Genomic DNA, 20153 nt, shown 5'->3' on the forward strand with positions numbered 1-20153 from the left:
TTTAGCTCTTGTTGGCAGGACTATTTTTTTCCCCTCATAACTTTGTTTTTGTGCTGAGGATTGAACCCAGGGGTTCAAGTATTAACACTCAGTTATACTCCCAGCCCTTTTTATTTTTTTGTTTTGCAGAGTCTAAGTTGCTGAGGCTGACCTGGACCTCCTTCCTCAGCCTCTCAAGTAGCTGGGATTACAGGTGTGTACCACCTTGCCTGGCTATTAGTTTTATATTTAACTTTATTTAGAGGAATAGTTCTGAATTTAAAGCATATAGGGCAAGGTGAACAGTAAAAAAAAAAAAATCCTGATTTCTATAAAATGTATATAGAAATATTTATAAAATGTATATAGAAATATTTCTATATTTCTATATACATTTTATAGAAATCTATAAAAATATATCTATTTTTATAGATTTCTATAAAATGTAGTATGTAAGGTATTTCTAGCATAGAAATAATTTAACAAGACACAGTATTTTCACTTTTTTTTTTTTGGTACCAGGGATTGAACTCAGGGGCACTCAATCACTGAGCCACATTGCCAGCCCTATTTTTAATTTTATTTAGAGACAGAGTCTCACTGAGTTGCTAGTGCCTCACTTTTGCTGAGGCTGGATTTTAACTCGTGATCCTTCTTTTCTCAGCTTCCCGAGCCACTGGGATTACAGGTGTGTGCCACCGGGCCTGGCTGTTTTCACGTATTTATAGAAGTTTGTGTTATAAACTTAGTATTTGTTCATTAACTAATTTTTATTATATTTCAGAGCAGAATAGATTCTGATTGATTTTAGTGTTCTTTCTTACTGTCACTTCTTTTAGACATTATTTTTAGAGCAGTTTTGGGTACACAGCAAAATTGAGCAGAAAGCACAGAGTTCCTGTATATTCCCTGGCCCCACACATAGCATCTCTTGCTGTCAACATCTGCTACTATTGTGGTACATTTGTTATAATCAAATGTATCTTGACATGTTATTGTCACTCAAAGTTCATTGTTTACATTAGAGTTCGTTCTTGATGGTAGACTCTCTTGAGTTTTAGTAAAAACATGACATGGGTTTTAAAAATTTGTTTACATAAGAATTCATTTAAATTCCTTTATACTTCAAAGTGGAGAGAATTAGAATTCTTTTTATGTTTAGAATTAACTTGAAATAGATTAGAAGTAAAAATGGTACTGGTTTGTGAGAGAGCTAAAAATGGTCAAGATCTTACCATTTAGGATTCTATAAACTTTTATGTTAATAGTGACACATTAATTGCATATTTTAGTTCCTTGTTGAAATTAAAAAAAATTTTTTTTCAGTTGTAGACGGATCCAATACCTTTACTGTTTTTTATGTGGTGCTGAGGATTGAACCTAGTGCCTCACATATTCTAGGCAAGTGCTCTACCACTGAGCCAGAACTCTAGCCTCTAAAATTCTTATTGGCAATATAAAACAACTTTTTACTTCTCTAAAAATCCTTTGTTTTGATACTGTATTAGAATTCTCTCTATGAATATTTGGCTGTTATTTAATGGGCTTTAATTCCTTCTCAGAGTTTTATCTTTTTTCAAACTATTTCTTTAGTTTTGAGGAAAAAATTTTAAAAGCTTTATAAATGTCTTACCACTTTAAAAAATGGTTTTGCATTTTCAATAACAGATTTTTTTTTTTAAACCCAATAGTTTGCTTGCCTAAACTGGATTTGGAGCAATTCAAACTACTGAAGATCTGCCATTTTACAATATCATATTTGGAAAGAAGCAGGTTTTCAAATAATGGAAGAGCCTAAGACATCTAAAAGTGAAAATCATGAACCAAAGAAGAATGTTATTTGTGAAGAAAACAAAGCAGTTAAAGCTATAACTAATCAAACTTTGAAAGCTAGAAATGATAAATCTACAAAAGAAATCGGGACCAACTCTCCAAATAGGAATAGTAGTAAAAAAACCAAGCAAAATGATACTTGTATTGAAAAAACAGATGTTAAATCATGTAAAGTAAATGCTGCCAATGTTCTAGGCCCTAAAGATTTGGGGTTAGTCCTTAGAGATCAAAGTCATTGCAAAACAAAAAAACTACCAAACTTACCAGTGAAAGCTGAAAAGGTACCCATCTCACAGGCAAAATTAGAAAAGGTACCCAATTTACAGGCAAAGGTAGAAAAATCACCAAAGTCACCTAATTTACCAGTGAAGACAGAAAAATCACCCTGTTTACCTGCAGCAGAAGCAGAAAAGTCACTTAGTTCACAGAGGAAAACAGAAAAAGCACCTAGTTCTCAGATGAAATCAGAAAAGGGGCTCAGTTCATCAGCAGAATCAGAAAAGGTGACCAGTTTACTGTTGAAAGAAAGTATTAGACAGACAGAATTACAACAGACTGGAAAAAAAATCCCAAGCTCCTTTATTTCTGTGAACAAAGTGAATATGGAAGCTCTACAGAGAGAAAAATCTGCTCTGGAAAACTTACCACCATCTCAGAAGCAACAGATGAGGACAGATAATGCTGGAGATTCTGATGATAGTGCTTCAGGAATTGAAGACATTTCAGATGATTTGAGTAAGTACAAATAAGAATATTCTACCAGTCACATTTTTCTGAGAGATTTTCTTGTGTTAATGTTCTTTAGGTTAGCCCTGGCTTAGCTACTTTAATTACAAAAAGGACATTAATAGTGTGGCTCTTTCAGCTAAAAAAGAAAAAGAAAAAAAAATCACCTTTTTATTTATTATGATAAGTAAAAATGCTGTGCACATATAAATTTAATGACTCCTTCAGTCATTTGGATTTGTACCCAAATGCACCCTCTTATTTGTTTATCTAGCAATGCTGAGGATCAAAACTTTGGCAAGTACTTTACCACTGAGCCCTACACACTCTCTTAAAATGGTCTTGGGGGGGCTGGGGATGTGGCTCAAGCGGTGGCGCGCTCGCCTGGCATGCGTGCGGCCCGGGTTCGATCCTCAGCACCACATACAAAGATGTTGTGTCCGCCGAGAACTAAAAAATAAATATTAAAAAAAATTCTCTCTCTCTCCCCCACTCTTTCTTTAAAAAAAAAAAAAAAAAATGGTCTTGGGGGCTGGAGTTGTGGCTCAGCGGTAGAGCACTCCCCTAGCACGTGCGAGGACCTGGGGTTGATCCTCAGCACCACATAAAAATAAATAAATAAATAAACAAACAAATAAATAAATAAATTGTGTCCAACTACAACTAAAAAATAAATATTAAAAAAATGGTCTTGGTAGTACATTGCTTGTTCATTCACCAAACATGTATGTATCTTTTTCCTCTAATGGACCAATCATGTGTTTATAATGGAAAATTGAAAGAACTTAGCCCTAGGTTTCAAGGAGCCTGCATTCACTGGGTTGTGATGCAGAGAAGTAAAGTAATATACAGTGGCAAAAACTAAGAGTTGGGAAAGCATGTGATTTATTTGTGAGATTTGACATGGGGCTGAGAAAATGATAGGAGTGAGACTATGAGTATGAATGAGAATCAGTATAAGTAGAACAGGGATTTGAGGCGGAGTGGCAAAAGATGCAGTTGACAAGTCATCTTTTGGAGAATGAAAAGCATTGTGAACTGTGACATAATTTTTTTCATAAGTGATTTGAGAAGCAACTAAAGAGAAACAAGATAGTGCTATGATCAGATTTTCTATTAAAAAGTATCCTTTTGGCTATAGTGCAGCAAATTCTTTGATGGGCACAAGTCTAGAAGCAGAAATTGCTTAGGACACTGTTAGAGTTTACTTGAGAACTGTAAAATTAATTTTGGTCTGGGATCCTGACTTTACTTTTAATTAATTGTTCAGAAATATTGTCTATGTCTTGAGTAATTTTAATTCTTTTTTTTTTTTGATGCTGGGGATCAAACCCAGGGCCTTGTGCGTGCCAGGCAAGCACTCTACCAACTGAGCTATGTCCCCAGTCCCTTGAGTAATTTTAATTCTGATTTTGCTTAAATCAATGAACTTTATTTGCTAATTTTCTTTTTTTTTTTTTTTTAAAGAGAGAGAGAGGTAGAGAGAGAGAGAGAATTTTTTAATATTTATTTTTTAGTTTTCGGTGGGCACAATATCTTTGTTTGTATGTGGTGCTGAGGATCGAACCTGGACCGCAGGCATGCCAGGCGAGCACGCTACTGCTTGAACCACATCCCCAGCCCTGCTAATTTTCTTTCTGTTGATTCCATGGTTGAAAGAATAAAGCCTTACCTTGATATAGAAATAAAAATAAATTATTATTTTTCATAGATGGAGAAATACCAAAGAGTTCAGATATAGCTACTTTTTATTTCTGGTGATACATAGTATATAGACAGACTTTTAAAAATATATATATTTTTTTACTTGTAGATGGACACAATACCTTTATTTAGTATTTTTTATGTGGTGCTGGGTATCGAACCCAGGGCCTCACACATGCTAGGTGAGTGCTGTACCACTGAGCCACAACCCCAGCCCTATAGACAGACTTTTAAAAGATTAAATAGAATTGTCTTTATGTGTGTAAGAAAAAAAAATCAGTCTCACAATTGTATATAAGGTTTAGGACAAGGACAAGTTTAGACAGTAACTCAATAGAGACAATATCAAGTAATAGAACAGGCGATATTTAGGTATGGCAAAAATCTAAATATGATGGTACACTAGAGATGTGAAGTTGAGGAATTGTGATACTTAAGATCATTTAGTTAAGTCAGGGGTTGTGAGAGGTTCATTTTGAGCCCATGAATTTGAGACTTGTCCTGGGCAACATAGTGAGACCCCCCCCATTTCAAATAAAAAATAAAGGGTGGTGGCACATTCTTAGTGGTGGAATGCTTGTCTAGCATATAGGCCTTGGGTTCTAATCCCAGCACACAACAAAGCAAAACAAAAGATTGCTTAATTAAGGGTCTGTTCATGTGAGTTACTAAAAAATCTGATTTAAAGATCATTCTTTTAAAAAGGTAACAAAGGATCTAGAGCTATAGCTAGCTCAGTGATAGAGCACTTGCCTTTGCATGCTCAAGGACCTGGGCTTGATCCCAAGTACAGTCAAAAGGCGGGGGGGGGGGGGGGAATAAAAAGCAAAAGAGGTGATATAGTGAGATGATCAGGTAAATGGGCTGGAGTGAGATGCATGGTTTTTGAATTCTGTCTTTCCCACTTAATAACTTTGTAATCTTGGATAAGCTTCCTTCAAATGTATCTTTGTTTCTTCATTTTATTTAAAGTGGAGATGGTGCTGCCTATGTTGTGAAGGTTACTTTTAAGAGTCTAGTAGAAAGTTTTATGTAGTACCTGACATAGTAGTTATATTTGTCAGCTCTCTGTCACTATAACAAAAGTCCAAGACTTTTACACTTATAAAAGATTTATTTAACTCATGGTTTTGGAGTTTCTAATCTATGATCGGCTGACCCTTTTGCTTTTAGACCTATGGTGAGGCAGTATATCATGGTGGGGAGTGTGTGGCAGAGTAAAACTGTTCACTTCATATCCAATACATGAAAAACAGTAAAAAGATCCCAGCTACTTGGGAGGATGAGGCTGGAGGATCACAAGTTTGAGGTCAGCCTGGGCAATTTAGCAAGACCCTGTCTTAAAATAAAAAGGACTGAGATTGTAGCTTAGTAGTATGGTGGTCCTGGGAGCATTCCATCTACCACAAAACAAACAACAATAATAAAAACAAACAAAGAACAAAAAGGAGAAGCTTGGGGCCCCACTATCCTTTGAGGATATACCTCCAGTGATCCAGAGACCTCCCATTATGCCCAACCTCTTAAAGGTTCTACTACTTCCCACACTAAGAACCAAGTCTTTATCCTATAAACTTTTGGGGTCAAGATCCAAGCTATAGTAGTAAGCATGAAGGGTAGAGAGTATTATTTATTACTATTATTTTATTCTATTAAATGCAGTTTTGTTATGTGATAATGTGGAGAACAGTAGACCAAGTAGAGGTGCTTTTGGAGAATTGGTTTAGCAAATTAATAAGAGTGATTTAGCCAAATGTGGTGGCACATGCCTATAATCCTGGTGGCTTGGGAGGCTGAGACAGGAGGATTACAAGTTCAGAACCAACCTCAGCCACAAGGTGAAACCTACAGCCACCTTTACCTTACAAGTCTTTGCCCCGCCTGTGTGGCAAGGGGTTGTTCCCAGATTCACTTGCAAATTAACTCAAGCATGAATTCATGTGATATCAGGAAAAAAAATGAAAACAAATCAAACAATAACAACAACAACAAAAAAATTAGCCGAAGCAATTTATCAAAGTCCTGTCTCAAAATAAAAAACAAAGAGGGCTGGGGATGTGGATAGTGGTTAAGCACCTCTGGGTTCAATCCCTGGGGGGTGGGGTGGGGAAAAAACACATAACAACATCCTTATGGAGTCAATATTCTATTAGGAAGAGACATACAATGAACAAATAAGTGAGAAATTAGAGTTAGATATCTAAGTCATATGAGAAAAATAAATCAGGAAAAAATAGGAATTGATGCTATTGTTGCTGCTGGTGGTGTTTCAATTTAAATTGTCACTGAGAATGCATCATTAAAGCACATACCTAAAGGAAATAGGTGAATGAGCCGGGTGAGTATTTGAGGGAAGAGTGTTCTTGATCTGGGGTTCTCAAACTTTGATATGCTTGTGAATTCCCTGGAAATCATATGAAAAATAGAAATTCCTGGGCATCATTCCCAGAGATTTGATTCAGAAAGTCTGTGTGGAACCCGAGAAACTTTATTTATAGCTGGTTCCAAACTGCTAATGCTGCTGGTGCTGCTGATCAGGATCATGCTTTTGAACAGCATACACTAAATTATTGCCTCACTTTCACTCATATCGCCCTTCTTTGTGTTTTTAACATAGCCAGAAGAATCCTATTAAAATGAATCAAATCATGTTACTACTATTTAAAGTATTTCAGTGGTTCCCTCATATTTAGCTAATGTTTTTGCAGTGAGTAGCAGGGCCTTATATGATCTCTGACACTTCCCTACTTCTCTACCTTTAGTCATCTACTTCTCAATCTCTTTCTGCTCTATTTGCAAGGTTTTCTTGTATTTCCTGAAATGTGAATACAAATGTCCACCTTTGTATTTGCTTTTTTTTTCTTCCTTGAACAGTCATCCCCTAGATATCTATATGGTTAATTCTCTGAACTTTTGCTTTCTTAATGAGGCTTTTGCTCATTAGTAATCCTCATCTCTACTTCTGATAAGGCATATTCTTCTTACATGTTTAACTTTTCTCATAGTCCTTATTACTGTGTCATATTTTTAATCTTTTAAGTAGTTTTATTGAGATATACTTCACATGCTATAAAATTCATCTTTTTAAAGTATAGAATTCAGTGATTTTTAGTATACTCACCAAGTTTCGCAGCCATCACTACTAATTTTTGGATGTTTTCGTCACCCTCCAAAGATGCTCTATACCCATTAACAGGTATTCCCTTCTATTCACTGGCAACCACTGACTTTTTTGTCTGTATGAACACTCCTGTACAACTTGTTTGATTAAGGTATCTCATGGAACTAGTGTTATGTGGAACACAGTTTGGGACATTCTGCCTGATACCATTTTATTTTATATGTTGTTCTAAAAAATTAAATAATTTTCTTTTTTTTCCTGATTTTAAAGAAAGGTATGTCTTTCTCTAATTCTTTATGCTGGCATAAATTATAATTTTATAGAATTTGCTAATGTTAGTTGCCTTGTCAAACAGGGCAAGTTGTACATAGAGAAGAGAGGAGAATATTATATTATTATGGTGTTTTGCTACTCTTCTTTTCAATGAAATATATAAATAAAATTAGGATTTCATCTTTTCTTTTGTTTCCATAAGAAAATGGTTGCTAAAAAACTAAATTTCCCCCCAAATATTAGGACATAATTGCAAATTGTTCACAATGCATCAGTGTTCCCCTTACTATAATTTAAGAGTACTTATCTAACCTAGCCATGCTTAGGGTGTTTGAGCCCTTTTTATAAGTTATGTAAGAGTTCGCTTTCTTATTTTGGAAACTCCTATGCCCTTTAGTAGGAATTGTACCTTATCCAGAAGTACATCATTTCTTCTTTGTTTATAAAATTAGAGCTATCAAAAGATAGAATTGATTGGGGCTGGGATTGTGGCTCAGCAGTAGAGCGCTTGCCTAGCATGTGCAAGGCCCTGGGTTCGATCCTCAGCACCACATAAAAATAAAATAAAGATATTGTGTCCAATTACAACTAAAAAGTAAATATATATTTTTAAAAGAATCGACTATCATAGTTCCTCTAGATGGCATATAGTTGGCTTTTGAGGATAAAGAGGAGAATTTTTTGATTATCTGAGAGCATTGCACTTTGGAAGTGCTTTTAGATACATCCAGATTTTTTATCTATTTAACATACTTTTATAAAAGTGTAAGTTTTGGTCAAGATGTTGTATTAAAATTTGAATGTACAAAGTTAAATAAGACCTGGCTATTAGCATCAAAGAATCTACTTTATAAAGGAAAGGTAAATATTACTAACTGAAATGGGAGGGCATTGATGGAGAAGGGAATACCATAGATAAAGGTATTGAGATTTGAAACAACAATAATACTAACGTGTATTTGGTATGAAAGAAGTGAAAAGTGTTAGGCCAGGACATGAGGTTAGAGATATAGGCAAGTTAGCTCTCTTTCTTTAGGTTTTGACTTAAATGATATCTTCTCAGAGAAGCCTTTTCTGACTCCCATATCTAAAGTTGTTTTTCAGCTTAGTCCCTTGACTTTATTCTTTTATAACATTTATTATAATTTGAAGTTTTATAGTTGTTCTGTTTACTGCCTTCATGAGGATAAGGGATTAGACATAATGTACTATGGGATTTAAGCTTTATTCTGAACTCCCTGAAATCCTTTCAAGTATTTGATCTTTTATCTTTCTTGAAGTACTGGGAATCACCCAGGACCTTGTGTATATAAGGCAAATTCTCTACCACTGAGCCACATCCCCTGCCCTTATTGTATTTTATTTTGAGACAAGGACTCACTAAATTGCCCAGGCTGGTCTTGAACTTGTGATCCTCTTCTTTCTGCCTCCTAAATCTCTGGGATTATAGATCTATGCCACCCAGCCCAACTACCTTTTAAGTATTTTAAACACATTGGGCATGGTGGTGCACACTGTGCATACCTGTAATCTCAGCAATTCAGAAGGCAGGGGGATCACAAATTCAAGGCCAGAGTAGGTAACTTAATGAGACTCTCAGCAACGTGGTAGACCCTGTCTCAAAATAAAAACTAAGGGCGGGGGTTGTGGCTTAGTGGTAGAGTGCTTGCCTAGCACATGCAAGGCCTTGGGTTTGATCCTCAGCACCACATAAAAATAAATAAAATAAAGGCATTGTATCCAACTACAAATAAAAAAAATAAATATTAAAAAAAAAAAAGGAAAAGGGCTGGGTATATAGCTGAGTGGTAAAGTGCCCCTGAGTTCAATTCCCAGTATCAAAAAACAAACCAAACAACACCCCCACCAAAAAAAAAACAAACAAAAAAACAAAACAAAACAAAACTATATATGTATGTATTTTAAACTAGAAAAAAGAGGATTCAACTTACCTTAAAAAAAAAAATCACATTGGTGTAGAATCTTACTGTATGCCAAATCCGTATTGCTACATACTGGAAATGCAAAGATGAAAACATAATCTATGCTTTCAAGAGATTGCAATCTAATTAGGAGACTGGGGTTTGTGGTCTATATATGTTCTTTCAATTGTTAGTGTCTTTAGTTCAGTGACTAAATCTTTGGGTCTTTGATAGCTTTTTATCAAATTAACTTCAGGTACCCTTTAAAGATGGTTATGTTATGCTAACTTTATGTAGTGTAGTCTCAATTAGGTATATACCTTAGAAGAAAAAGTCAGGCATTTGATACATGAAGTAGGTTTTTTTTTTTTTTTTTTTAAGGCATTCTTTTTTTTTTTTTTTAAAGAGAGAGAGAGAGAGAGAGAATTTTTTAATATTTATTTATTTTTTTTAGTTATTGGCGGACACAACATCTTTGTTTGTATGTGGTGCTGAGGATCGAACCCGGGCTGCACTCATGCCAGGCGAGCGTGCTACCGCTTGAGCCACATCCCCAGCACCCCCCCTTTTTTTTTTTTTCTTTTTTAATATAGAGTCAAGAGTTGAGGATGAAAGGGTAGAGGGGATGGGGAGGGATGGAAGGAGAGTCCTTCAAGTCAGCTGCTGTGGACGTTCTCTCTCTTTTTTTTTTTAAGATAGAGTGAGAGAGGGAGGGAGAGAGAGAGAGAGAGAGAATTTTTAATATTTATTTTTTATTTCTCGGCGGACACAACATCTTTGTTTGTATGTGGTGCTGAGGATCGAACCCGGGCCGCACGCATGCCAGGCGCGCGCGCTACCGCTTGAGCCACATCCCCAGCCCCGACCCCCCCCTTTTTTTAATACTGGGGAATAAACTCCTTATGCATGCTAGGCATGTGCTGTACCACAGAGCCATACCCTTAACTTCTCTTCATGAATTTTGATACTATTTATATATCATATACACGTGTGTATAGTATATGTATACATACCTGAGTATGTATGTATACATGCATGCATATATATATATATATATATAAATATACATACACACACACACACACACACACATATATATATATATATATATATACACATACACACACACACACACATATATATATTTATTTATTTGTGTGTGTGTGTGTGTATAAATCTTTTTTTTTTTTTGGAGGGGGATACTGGAGATTAGAGATTAGATTTAGGGCACCCTACCACTGAGCCACATCCCCAGCTCTTTTGCTTTTTATTTTGAGATAGGGTCTTAGTAACTTGCTGAGGGTTTTGCTAAATTGTTGAGGCTAGACTTGAACTTGTGATCTTCCTCCTGCCTTAGCCTTCTGGGTTGTTGGGATTACAGACCTGCAGCACCATATCAGGCTATGTGCATATCTTAAGTTTTACGTACATATAACAACTTATATGATCAAGGAAAATACATCTTTTCCTGTGTGTGTAAAAGTTGAATACTTTGTTTTTCATTATATTTTTTAAAATTACCGTTTCTGAGATAACTAAGTGATTGCTTCCTTTTATAGGTAAAGTGAAGAATGATGAATCTAATAAAGAAAATTCTTCAGAGATGGACTATTTAGAAAATGCCACTGTGATAGATGAATCTACATTGACACCTGAGCAGAGGCTAGGCTTGAAACAAGCAGAAGAACGCTTAGAAAGAGATCACATCTTTCGACTTGAAAAAGTATGCTGCTGTTTTAGTTATTTGGAGGGAAATATGTTTCATAGCTTTTCTTTCCTAAGTATAGCTCTCTTTATTTTAATTGATAAGACAGACTAGCATTTATCTTTCCTTTCCCTTTTTCTTTCCCTCCCTCTTTTTTTCCTGTCTTCCCTATGTTTAACAAATACTCAGTTTATGAGCCTGGCTTCATTTATTCTTCCTAGAGGTTGGCCACTGTGCCCTACTTCCTTGTTTTAGTTTTGATTGTGGCCCCCTTTTCTATAAGCAAAGTTATTGGAATATAGCTATGCTCAATTTTTAGATATTGTCTGTGGTTGCTTTCATGTTACCATGGCAAAGGTAAATTGAATAGATGCCAAATGAAACCATATGATCTTTAAAAAAAATGTTTACTCTTTTCCAAAGCTTAAAGTATTTACCAAAATGTTGCTTTGGCCCTTTATAGAATAAGTTTGTTGACCTCTAATTTATTCCTTCATTAAATAGGTACTGTGCTAGACAATAGGCATGTATTGGTGAAAATGGCCCAGTTTCTTCCCATTAGCAGTTAAAAGTCTGTTTGGATTGATGGAAACAAACTAAAATATACTACTAAAAACTTACTAGACTTTCTCCTTTTTTCCTTGCTTTTCTATCTTATCCTTTTTTTCTCCTATGTTTACTGAATAGCTACTAAGAACTAGGAACTGTCCTAGTCATTAATAATTCCTGGTTTCAACAATGAAAACACTAGTAACTATTAAAGGAGAAAAATTGTCAGTGTGGGTCATCATTCTTGAAAAATAAGAAAGAAAGGAAAGAAATGATATGATTTTGTTTAGTTTAGAAAAACGAGATGATATCTAGATTGAAGAATGCAATCCTGGTTACTAATAGAACTTAGGGTAGAGTATCAACTCATGAAAAGAAAAAGGAATGTCAAAGAATGGAGGCTCAGTCTGTGGTTATAGAGCACTTGCGTAGAAGTGCTAGCATGTGTGAGGAATTGGGTTCAATCCTCAGCACCACATAAAAATAAATAAAATAAAGGTATTGTGTCCATCTACAACTAAAAAAATTTTAAAAAATAAAAAGGAATGGAGACTCATAAGGTATAATATAAGCTCATAATATGTAGCTAGTGTCAAAGTATTCTAATTAGAAGAAAGTCTTATTTGCAATTTGCAGTTCTATCATTACTTAGTCTTCCAACTTTCTAAGCCTGAAATTAGTAGTTATTTCTGGATATGTCCATTGTCAAGATAAAATTGAGTGCCTTTCCTGTGTCATCAGCTGGTGATAGTTAAATCCAGGCAAGCCTGACATTTTTAAAAACAAAAAATTTTTCAAAAAAAATGACACTGCTTTTCTAAGAGTTCACTAGATAGAGACTAAAACAAGTAAGCACACAATAGTAGTAATATGATTTGAAAAGGGATCATAGACAAAAGAGTGATTGACTTGAGTCAGTGTCCTTGGCATTTTTTTTTTTTTTTTTTTTTTTACCAATTTTGTATACTCATTAAGAATGTTATCCTTAAGTTCATTTCATTTCATCAGGTCCTTTGGTGCTCAGTGTACCCATAGATTAATTTAAAAATAAATATATAGATTTTTCCTTGTACCAAAGAAGACATAAATCCAAACCATTAGATTAAGTGGGCAGATTTCCCTATAAGTGAGTACTAAGTACTGACTTAGAAATACTTTGAATCTTCATGCTCAGAAATCTGTATTCTAGCTTGTCTACAGAAAGTTGAAAAAAGGTTAGTTTATGGTAAAATAAAGTTTTGTAACTATAAATAAGGGAGATATTTGAACAGTTTTCATATATCTCTTCTTTGAAACTAGAAACATTATGATGATGAAAGCATTTTTGTCTTATTTAATTTTTGTCTATAACAATACCTTGCACATAGCAGTTTGTTCATAATTAGAGGGAGTATATATAGTAGTCAAGTGCATGGAATTTGGAATCACTGATTCTAGTTTTGCCACTTACTGGGTGGATAACATTGGCTATGTTATGTAGCCTTTTAAATCTCTTTTTTTTTTTTTTCATTAGAGATTGATAAAAATAATACCTAGCTCATGGAACTAATTATGAGGATTAAGTAAGATAATACAAGTTAATTCTTGGCACAAGATCTGGTAGTTTGTAAGCACCAAATAAAGATTAGCTACTTGTAAATTGAATTATTTTACCAGGCAGGGTAATTTTTATTATTTAGTAAATAAGGAGATAGAAGCAGGCTGTAGTGATAAAGATTCAATGTCAGTTAAGATATCATCTGAGATTAAGAAAATCAGAATAAAGTGAGAGAATCTTTTTGTCAGAAGCTTCAGTGAATTGAATATTAAAGATCAACCTGAAATAAAAACTGAACATTGCTGAAGTTTCAGTGTAAGGCATTAGAAACAGTGTTTCAAGGGCTGGGGTTATAGCTCAGTGGTGGAGCACTTGCCTAGTAAGTGTGAGACACTGGGTTTGATTCTCAGAACCACATATAAATAAATAAAATAAAGGTCCATTGATAAGAAAGAAAGAGAGAGAGAGAGAGAGAGAAGAAGGAGAAGGAGAAGGAGAAGAAGAAGAGTTTTAAAATTTAGCATTTATTTATTGCATTTTTGTAATTTTTTATTTTGCAACTTTTTTTTTTTTTTTTTTTTTTTTTTTTTTTTTGTGGTGCTGGAGATTGAACTTGGGACCTTGTTGGTTAAGTGCTTTGCCACAGAGCTATATCCCTAGGCTCTTTATTTTAACAATCTTATGAGTAGAGTATTGGCTTCAAATTCAGACATGCATGAATTGAAATTCAGTATCACCTACGCAGTATATTGGTGTATTCTTGTGAATATTGTAGTCTATATGAGCTTTTTGTTTTCACAGCTGAACACAAATAATCAAGAAATTATAATAATGAAAAAAATTATAAAAATAATACCAATCGTATTGAATTATTAGGGGAATTAAAAGGATAAATTGCATATGAAACACCTAGCATAGTGCCTTGTACCTGGCAGGAAATCAGTAATTATTTAAAAAAAAATTTTTTTTTGTAGTTGTGTATGGACAGAATGCCTTTATTTTATTTTTTATTTTTATGTGATGATGAGGGTTGAACCCGGTGCCTTACACATGCTACGCAAGTGCTCTGCCACTTAGCTACAGCCCCAGCCCGAAATCAGTAATTATTGTTTTATTATTATTTTGAGAATACATATACAAAATAATAAGTAAAGTATTGTCACTCTCAGGGGTTTGAGGAAGTCTCCAGAGACAGGGGAGACATCTATTCAAGTTCTCCAGGTTCTTGACCATGTTGTAGAAAATAATTTGAAGATGAATCAGTGCTCACTTTGGTAGCACATGTACTAAAGAGGCATCAGAAAAGCTGGGCATAGTGTCCCAAATCCCAGTGACCAGGAGGCTGAGGCAGAAGGATCCCAAGTACAAAGCCAGCTTCAGCAAATCAGTGAGGCCCAAGCAACTTAGGGAGAGCCTGTCTCAAACACAAAAAGGGCTGAGAATGTGACTCAGTAGTTAAGTGTCCCTGGTACCAAAAAAAAAAAAAGATGTTTCAGTGGCAGAGAGAAAAGTTCATTGTAAAGCAGAAGTCACATTCAAGGGCTGAGGGCAGACATGCTCTAAGGTTGAGCTCTGTGCCTAACTGCTTGGTTTCCTGTTAATATTGTCTAGGGGATGAGTTTGTGTAGGAGGGATAAATATTCATAGGATTTCCTTGAATTGGAAGGTTCTTCAGGAACCCTGCTCAATTTTACTGACCTGAGAGCACAGTCATCTTGTAGTTAGGTAGAAAGTTGTTTGGTCTAATCAGATACTGGCAGGATGTCTGATTTAGCAAGAGTAGCTCAGGAATTGCTGGTGTGAGCTGCCTGACCTCACCTGCTCCCCCTGTTCCCTATCTCACTGTGACTGATACTTTACTATGTCAAATTGTTGTTTTCTTCAAAGTTGTTACCTTACAAGGTTATCCATTTATTCCTATGATATTGTGGTTGATTGGAATGTTTTCTTAGAACTCACCTTTTGAAATTGTCTTGCATATGTGTGATCTGTTCCTTTGAAATTCCCTAATGATGGTAGATTTTATTTTATTTTTTTGTAATCATAAAGAATAAAAGATAAACTGAGTGCAATGGTACCAAGTAATTTCACCAATGTGGGAGGCTAAGGCAGGAGGTTTGCAGGTTTAAGATCGGCCTCAGTCACTTAGTAAGGCTTTGAGTGATTTGGTAAGACCCTGTCTCAATATTAAAAAATAAAATAAAAAGGACTGGGGTTATAGCTTAGTGGTAAATCGCCTCTGGGTTCAATCCCCAATACCATAAATAAATAGATAAATAGATAGACAGACAGACTAAAAGTTTGATATCAGGACAATGAGGACAGCATTGGAATAAGACTAAGTAAGTAGCAAGATTACCTTTCTTATCTTACATTAGGACCTAAAGATGGTATTGGATGAGTAGTAAATACATTTAGCATTATTATAATGTTGTTTAAAATTTGTATATAAAATGTGATGCTGAAAGGAAAGCGAAGAACGGGGAGACAAGCGAGCAAGGATTGAAAGATGGAGAGCAGGCAGAGATACATATGAGAGTTTATTTGTCACAGATGACAAATAAAGGCACATCTCTCCATAGATGGAGAGAGGCAAAACAGGCTTGAGGTTTGGGACTTTTATGGGGCAGACTCAGGGATTAGAGCTAGGTGAGTCCTAATGCGGTGGTTAAAGGTGGGGTTGGTATGAGGGGGTGGTGAGCCTTTCTCAGAAAGGGCAGGAAAGCGAAATTTTCTTAAAATGGCGCTGTCACTTAAGGTGGTCATCTAGATGCTAAGCAAGGACCTTATATTCCCCCCTTTTTTGTTTGTTATTGGGCCACTTAAGGGACAGGGGCATAGATCAATCTTCTGTAGCTTTTTCCTGCTGGGAAGAGGCAGTGTCTGGACCCTTGTTAGGGGCATGGGGTTTCACTGAGGCAATGATGATAGTCAGGAGGTGCAGGGTAATGCTGACTCTGGATGACCCAAATTGGTGAGGGTTTGGAAGTCCTGTAACAGAAGCTGGTTCACAGTTTGGTTAGAGAACCTTTGAATCTGACCTTGAATAAATCTAATGATGTAGGGGCAAGCATTAGCAAAAGGCCTGTGACAAGGAGAGAGGTCAGGAAAGAAGTGCCCACTGGAGAAGAGGGTTACTTAGCTGCCATCCTTCAGTTCCAGTTGCAGTGGGAAGCCTTGAGGCCTGAAGGAGACCAGAGATAAAGGGGGCATTAGTAATTTTTTACTGACGTTCCCTTGGTGGTAAAAAATCTGTGCACCATCCAAATAGCAGAGTGGGAGAGAAGTATGTGGAAAGTGTATTTAGAGTCATTGTAGACATTGAGGGAGGCTCCCTTTGCCAAAGTGAAGGCTCTGATAAGGGCAACAAGTTCAGCTTGCTTATTGGATGCATTACTGGGGAGGGGAGCTGCTTCCACAACCAAGGTTATAGAGACTGTAGCATACCCTGCCCGACCAACTCCCTCCTGAAGGAAGGAGAGCCATCTGTGAACTATGTGTATGTTGCCTGGAGCAAGGAGCCTTCCTGTATGTGGGAGGGATGTGAAAGAAACTCCTCCAGTTTCAATGCATGAATAGGTAAGAGGAGAAGAGGAGGAAGAGTCCTGAGGAGCAGGGAGGAGAGTATGTGTGGAAAGTAAAACTGGGATCTTCCATCAGGGAAACCTGTAGAGCAAAAGATGACGGGGGAGTGGGGGGTAAGGAATGTAAGCCCTTGTAGGTGAGGAGTTCCTTTAGGTGATGGGGAGCCGGTATGGTGAGTGGGTCCCCAAAGGTGAGTTTCTTTGACTCATTAATGAGTAGAAAGGCTGCGGACAATGTTCTTCCTAGGCAAGGGCCCCATTCCTGAACAGTAGGGTCAAGACCCTTCAGTAGATAAGCCACGGGGCAAAGGTTAGACCTAGCATGTGTCCAAGGACCCTTAGAGCAAATCCCTGCTTTTCAGCTGTGTAAGGGTAAAATGGGCGTGTGAGATCTGGGAGATAGAAAGTTTTGAAGTCGTTCTTCTGTGTTGTAGCCAAGAGAAAAGTTAAATTGACACTTTTTCGCCCCCTTTTTTTCTTTTTTTTCCTTAGGCCTCTTATCAAGCCTACTGAGTCTGTCCTTTGTATTTCAATGTTAGCTTCAATGTGGCCTTGGCCAGGGAGTTTGCTGCCTATGGCTTTATAATGTAGGAGAGTTCTGTGTCCCTTGTTTGTCTAGAAGTAGGGTCTCTGCAGGAATCTAGAGCTTAAGTGGCAAGTAGAAGCTGGGCAGGGGAGCAAGAGGAGCAAAGGGAAGGTATAGAATGGAGAAAAGAGAAAGCCTGCACATAGAGATTTTCTTCCATTTTCCTGAGTGCTCGCAGAGGTTATGAAGATTGGAATGTTGAATTGATCAATGGGCCTTTAGATCCCAAAGGAGTAGGGCTAAGTATGGCGAGGAGGCAGCCGAGAGGTGAGTCAGATGGGATTTGGAGTTCCCCATGGCAAGTTGGAGTCTGGAACTGAGAGAAGGGAGAGGAGTCTTGGTTGCCTGGCCAGGGCTTTCGTGAGCCTTGCTGAGGAGCTGAGAACCAAGACCCAAGAGTGAACTCACAAGGGGAAGGGATTGGAAATTCTCCATGGTGAGTTGGTGTGAAGTTGCCAAGGGGAAGGGATGGGCGAGAATCTTGGTGCCTGGCCAAGATCTAAGTTCTAGCGAGGAGACTTGTTACTGGCATCTCTAGATAGTAGACTTGTAAGGAGGAGGGGAGGGGAAGAGTGAAGTCACCCAAATGAGGATGGAGTGTAGATGAAGAAAAAGAGCACTAAGTGAATGGAAGAAGGTGTGTGGTAATTGTGCTGGGTCCTCAGGCCAGGATCCCAAAGCAGCACAGATTCCCTGAGGGGAGAGCAAAACTCATGGGAGAATGTGACCAAGTCACTGGCATCAATGAAAGAGAAGTATCGAAGGAATAATCACACACACACCTGGGATAAGAAGCAGGTTTATTGTCAGGAGCCTGACAAGGCTGCTCTGCAAAAAAAGAGGGACAGCAGCAGCAAGTAGGGAGGGCAGGTATTTTGATTGGGCCATAAAATGGAGGGGGTTTTTGAGATGGATGTGAATGGGCTCGTGTTGTGAGGCGATAGAAGGACTTGAAACATCCCAGACAGTAGGGTCCACCTCGGAAGTGAGTAATGGGAAGGCACTGGCAGAAGGAATAGGGGATGGTCTTAAGGTAAGGGTGAGGATCAGGGGAGTGGCAAGCGAGTCTGGATGGAAGCATATATGAGGGGAGAAGGAAAGCATAGCCCCTAACTCTGTGAGGATGTCCCTTCCCATAAGAGGAACAGAGCACTGTGGAATGACCGAAAAGGAGTGGGTAAAAATTAGAGAGCCCAAAGCGTAAACAAGGCTAGGTGTCTGTAAGGGTTGGTAGTAGGTTTCCAAAACTCCTAGAAGACTGAATATATAGCCCAGGTGTCTAGGAGGAAGAAGACAGGCCTACCTAAAATACACATAGTTACTGTGGGTTCCCATGGAGTGATGGTAGTGGTCAGGTGATGGGGACCTGGGCCTTGTCAGTCCTCTGCAGCCAGTCCTAAGAGTTGGAAAGGGAAACCAGAAGGGCTGGATGGCTGGGGCCCTCTATGAGCTCAGGGATAGTCAACGGCCTAGTGTCCCTCCTGATGGCATTTAGACAGCCCCCGAGGCTTGTGAGGCCTGGGACATGTATGAGCCCAGTGACCCATCTGACCACATTTAAAACAGGGTCCAAGTGGTCCTGAGGGACCCTTCCATGGGCCAGTGGAACCAGGGACAGATGCTGAGGCCAGATGGATGGCTTGAGCAAGCATCTGGCATTTCTGCTTCTGGGCCTTCTCATCTCTCCCATTATTATACACCTTAAAGGACACTCCTAGAACCTCAGCTTGAGGAGTTAGGAGCCCCCTCTTGAGGCACCTTAGTTTGGCCTTAATATCGGGGAAACTCTGGGAGAAGTAGTAGGTCATTAGTACTCCCATCTGGAGTCTCAGTGTTCAGATTAGTATATTGTAATAAAGCCTTGGTCATGTGGTCTAAAAATGCTGAAGGGCTTTCATTTTTATCTTGGATGACTTCCTGGAGCTTTTCATAATTGATAGTCTTATGGGCTGCCTTTCTAAGTCCTCCCTTAAGACAACTAATGAATTGGTTTTTACAAGTTACTCCTCCAGGTGAATTATAATCCCAATTGGGGTCCTGATCAGGGACCGCATAAGTGCCAATCAGATGGGTAGGGGAGATATGATGTACCTCTTCAACATGAGTTCTAGCTCCCAAACTCACCTGCGCTCCTCAGGCAGGAGGGTGTTAGACAAGATCATATGGACATCATGAAAGGTAAAATCATATGATTGAGTCAGATAGTGAAACTCTTTGATATATGTAGTGGGGCTTGACGTATAGAACCCAAGCGGCTTTTCTGTGAAAGTTCTGACAAAGAGAAAGGCACATGAACCCAGATTACACCATCTACCCCAGCCACCTCAAGTAGAGGACACACAGGTGGGGCTGGGCAGTGGCAGCCTGTAAGCAGGAGGAGAGAAGGGCAGAGGAGCTGAGGGGATAGTTGTTGCAGTGGCTTCATCAGAAAGAGAATTGTGGTATGGTGGGTGTTCATCCACTGGGTTGAAGGAAGAGGAGTAGGATTTTCTGTCCCTTTGGAAGCATGCGTAGGGGAGGTAAGAGTTAAGAGGATTTGTGCAGGAGAGCAAGAGTTGCAGAGAGAGGGCTTAGGACGTAGAGAGGAGAAAGCCTGAACATATGATATCTCTTTCCATTTTCCTGAACATAACA

General features: G+C 37.8%; 1 protein-coding gene across 13 annotated transcripts in view; it reads left to right on the top strand.

Moving 5' to 3' along the window:
* Positions 1 to 20153, top strand: part of Tut4 (terminal uridylyl transferase 4) — a 115481-nt gene that overhangs the window by 23005 nt on the left and 72323 nt on the right. For 10 of the 13 annotated variants that reach the window (XM_048815382.1, XM_048815376.1, XM_048815383.1 and 7 more), the window contains exons 1-3: positions 645 to 667; positions 1671 to 2547; positions 11118 to 11281. In XM_048815382.1, the coding sequence (XP_048671339.1) occupies positions 1764 to 2547; positions 11118 to 11281 (948 nt within the window). In that variant the 5' untranslated portion in view covers positions 645 to 667; positions 1671 to 1763. Of the gene's footprint in view, positions 1 to 132; positions 194 to 644; positions 668 to 1670; positions 2548 to 11117; positions 11282 to 20153 lie in introns of those variants that run through there. The other 3 variants (XM_048815377.1, XM_048815378.1, XM_048815379.1) reach the window with 2 other exon arrangements.

The sequence above is a fragment of the Marmota marmota genome, unplaced genomic scaffold, assembly GCF_001458135.2.
Source record: "Marmota marmota marmota unplaced genomic scaffold, marMar, whole genome shotgun sequence".
NCBI classification, from domain to species: domain Eukaryota; kingdom Metazoa; phylum Chordata; class Mammalia; order Rodentia; family Sciuridae; genus Marmota; species Marmota marmota.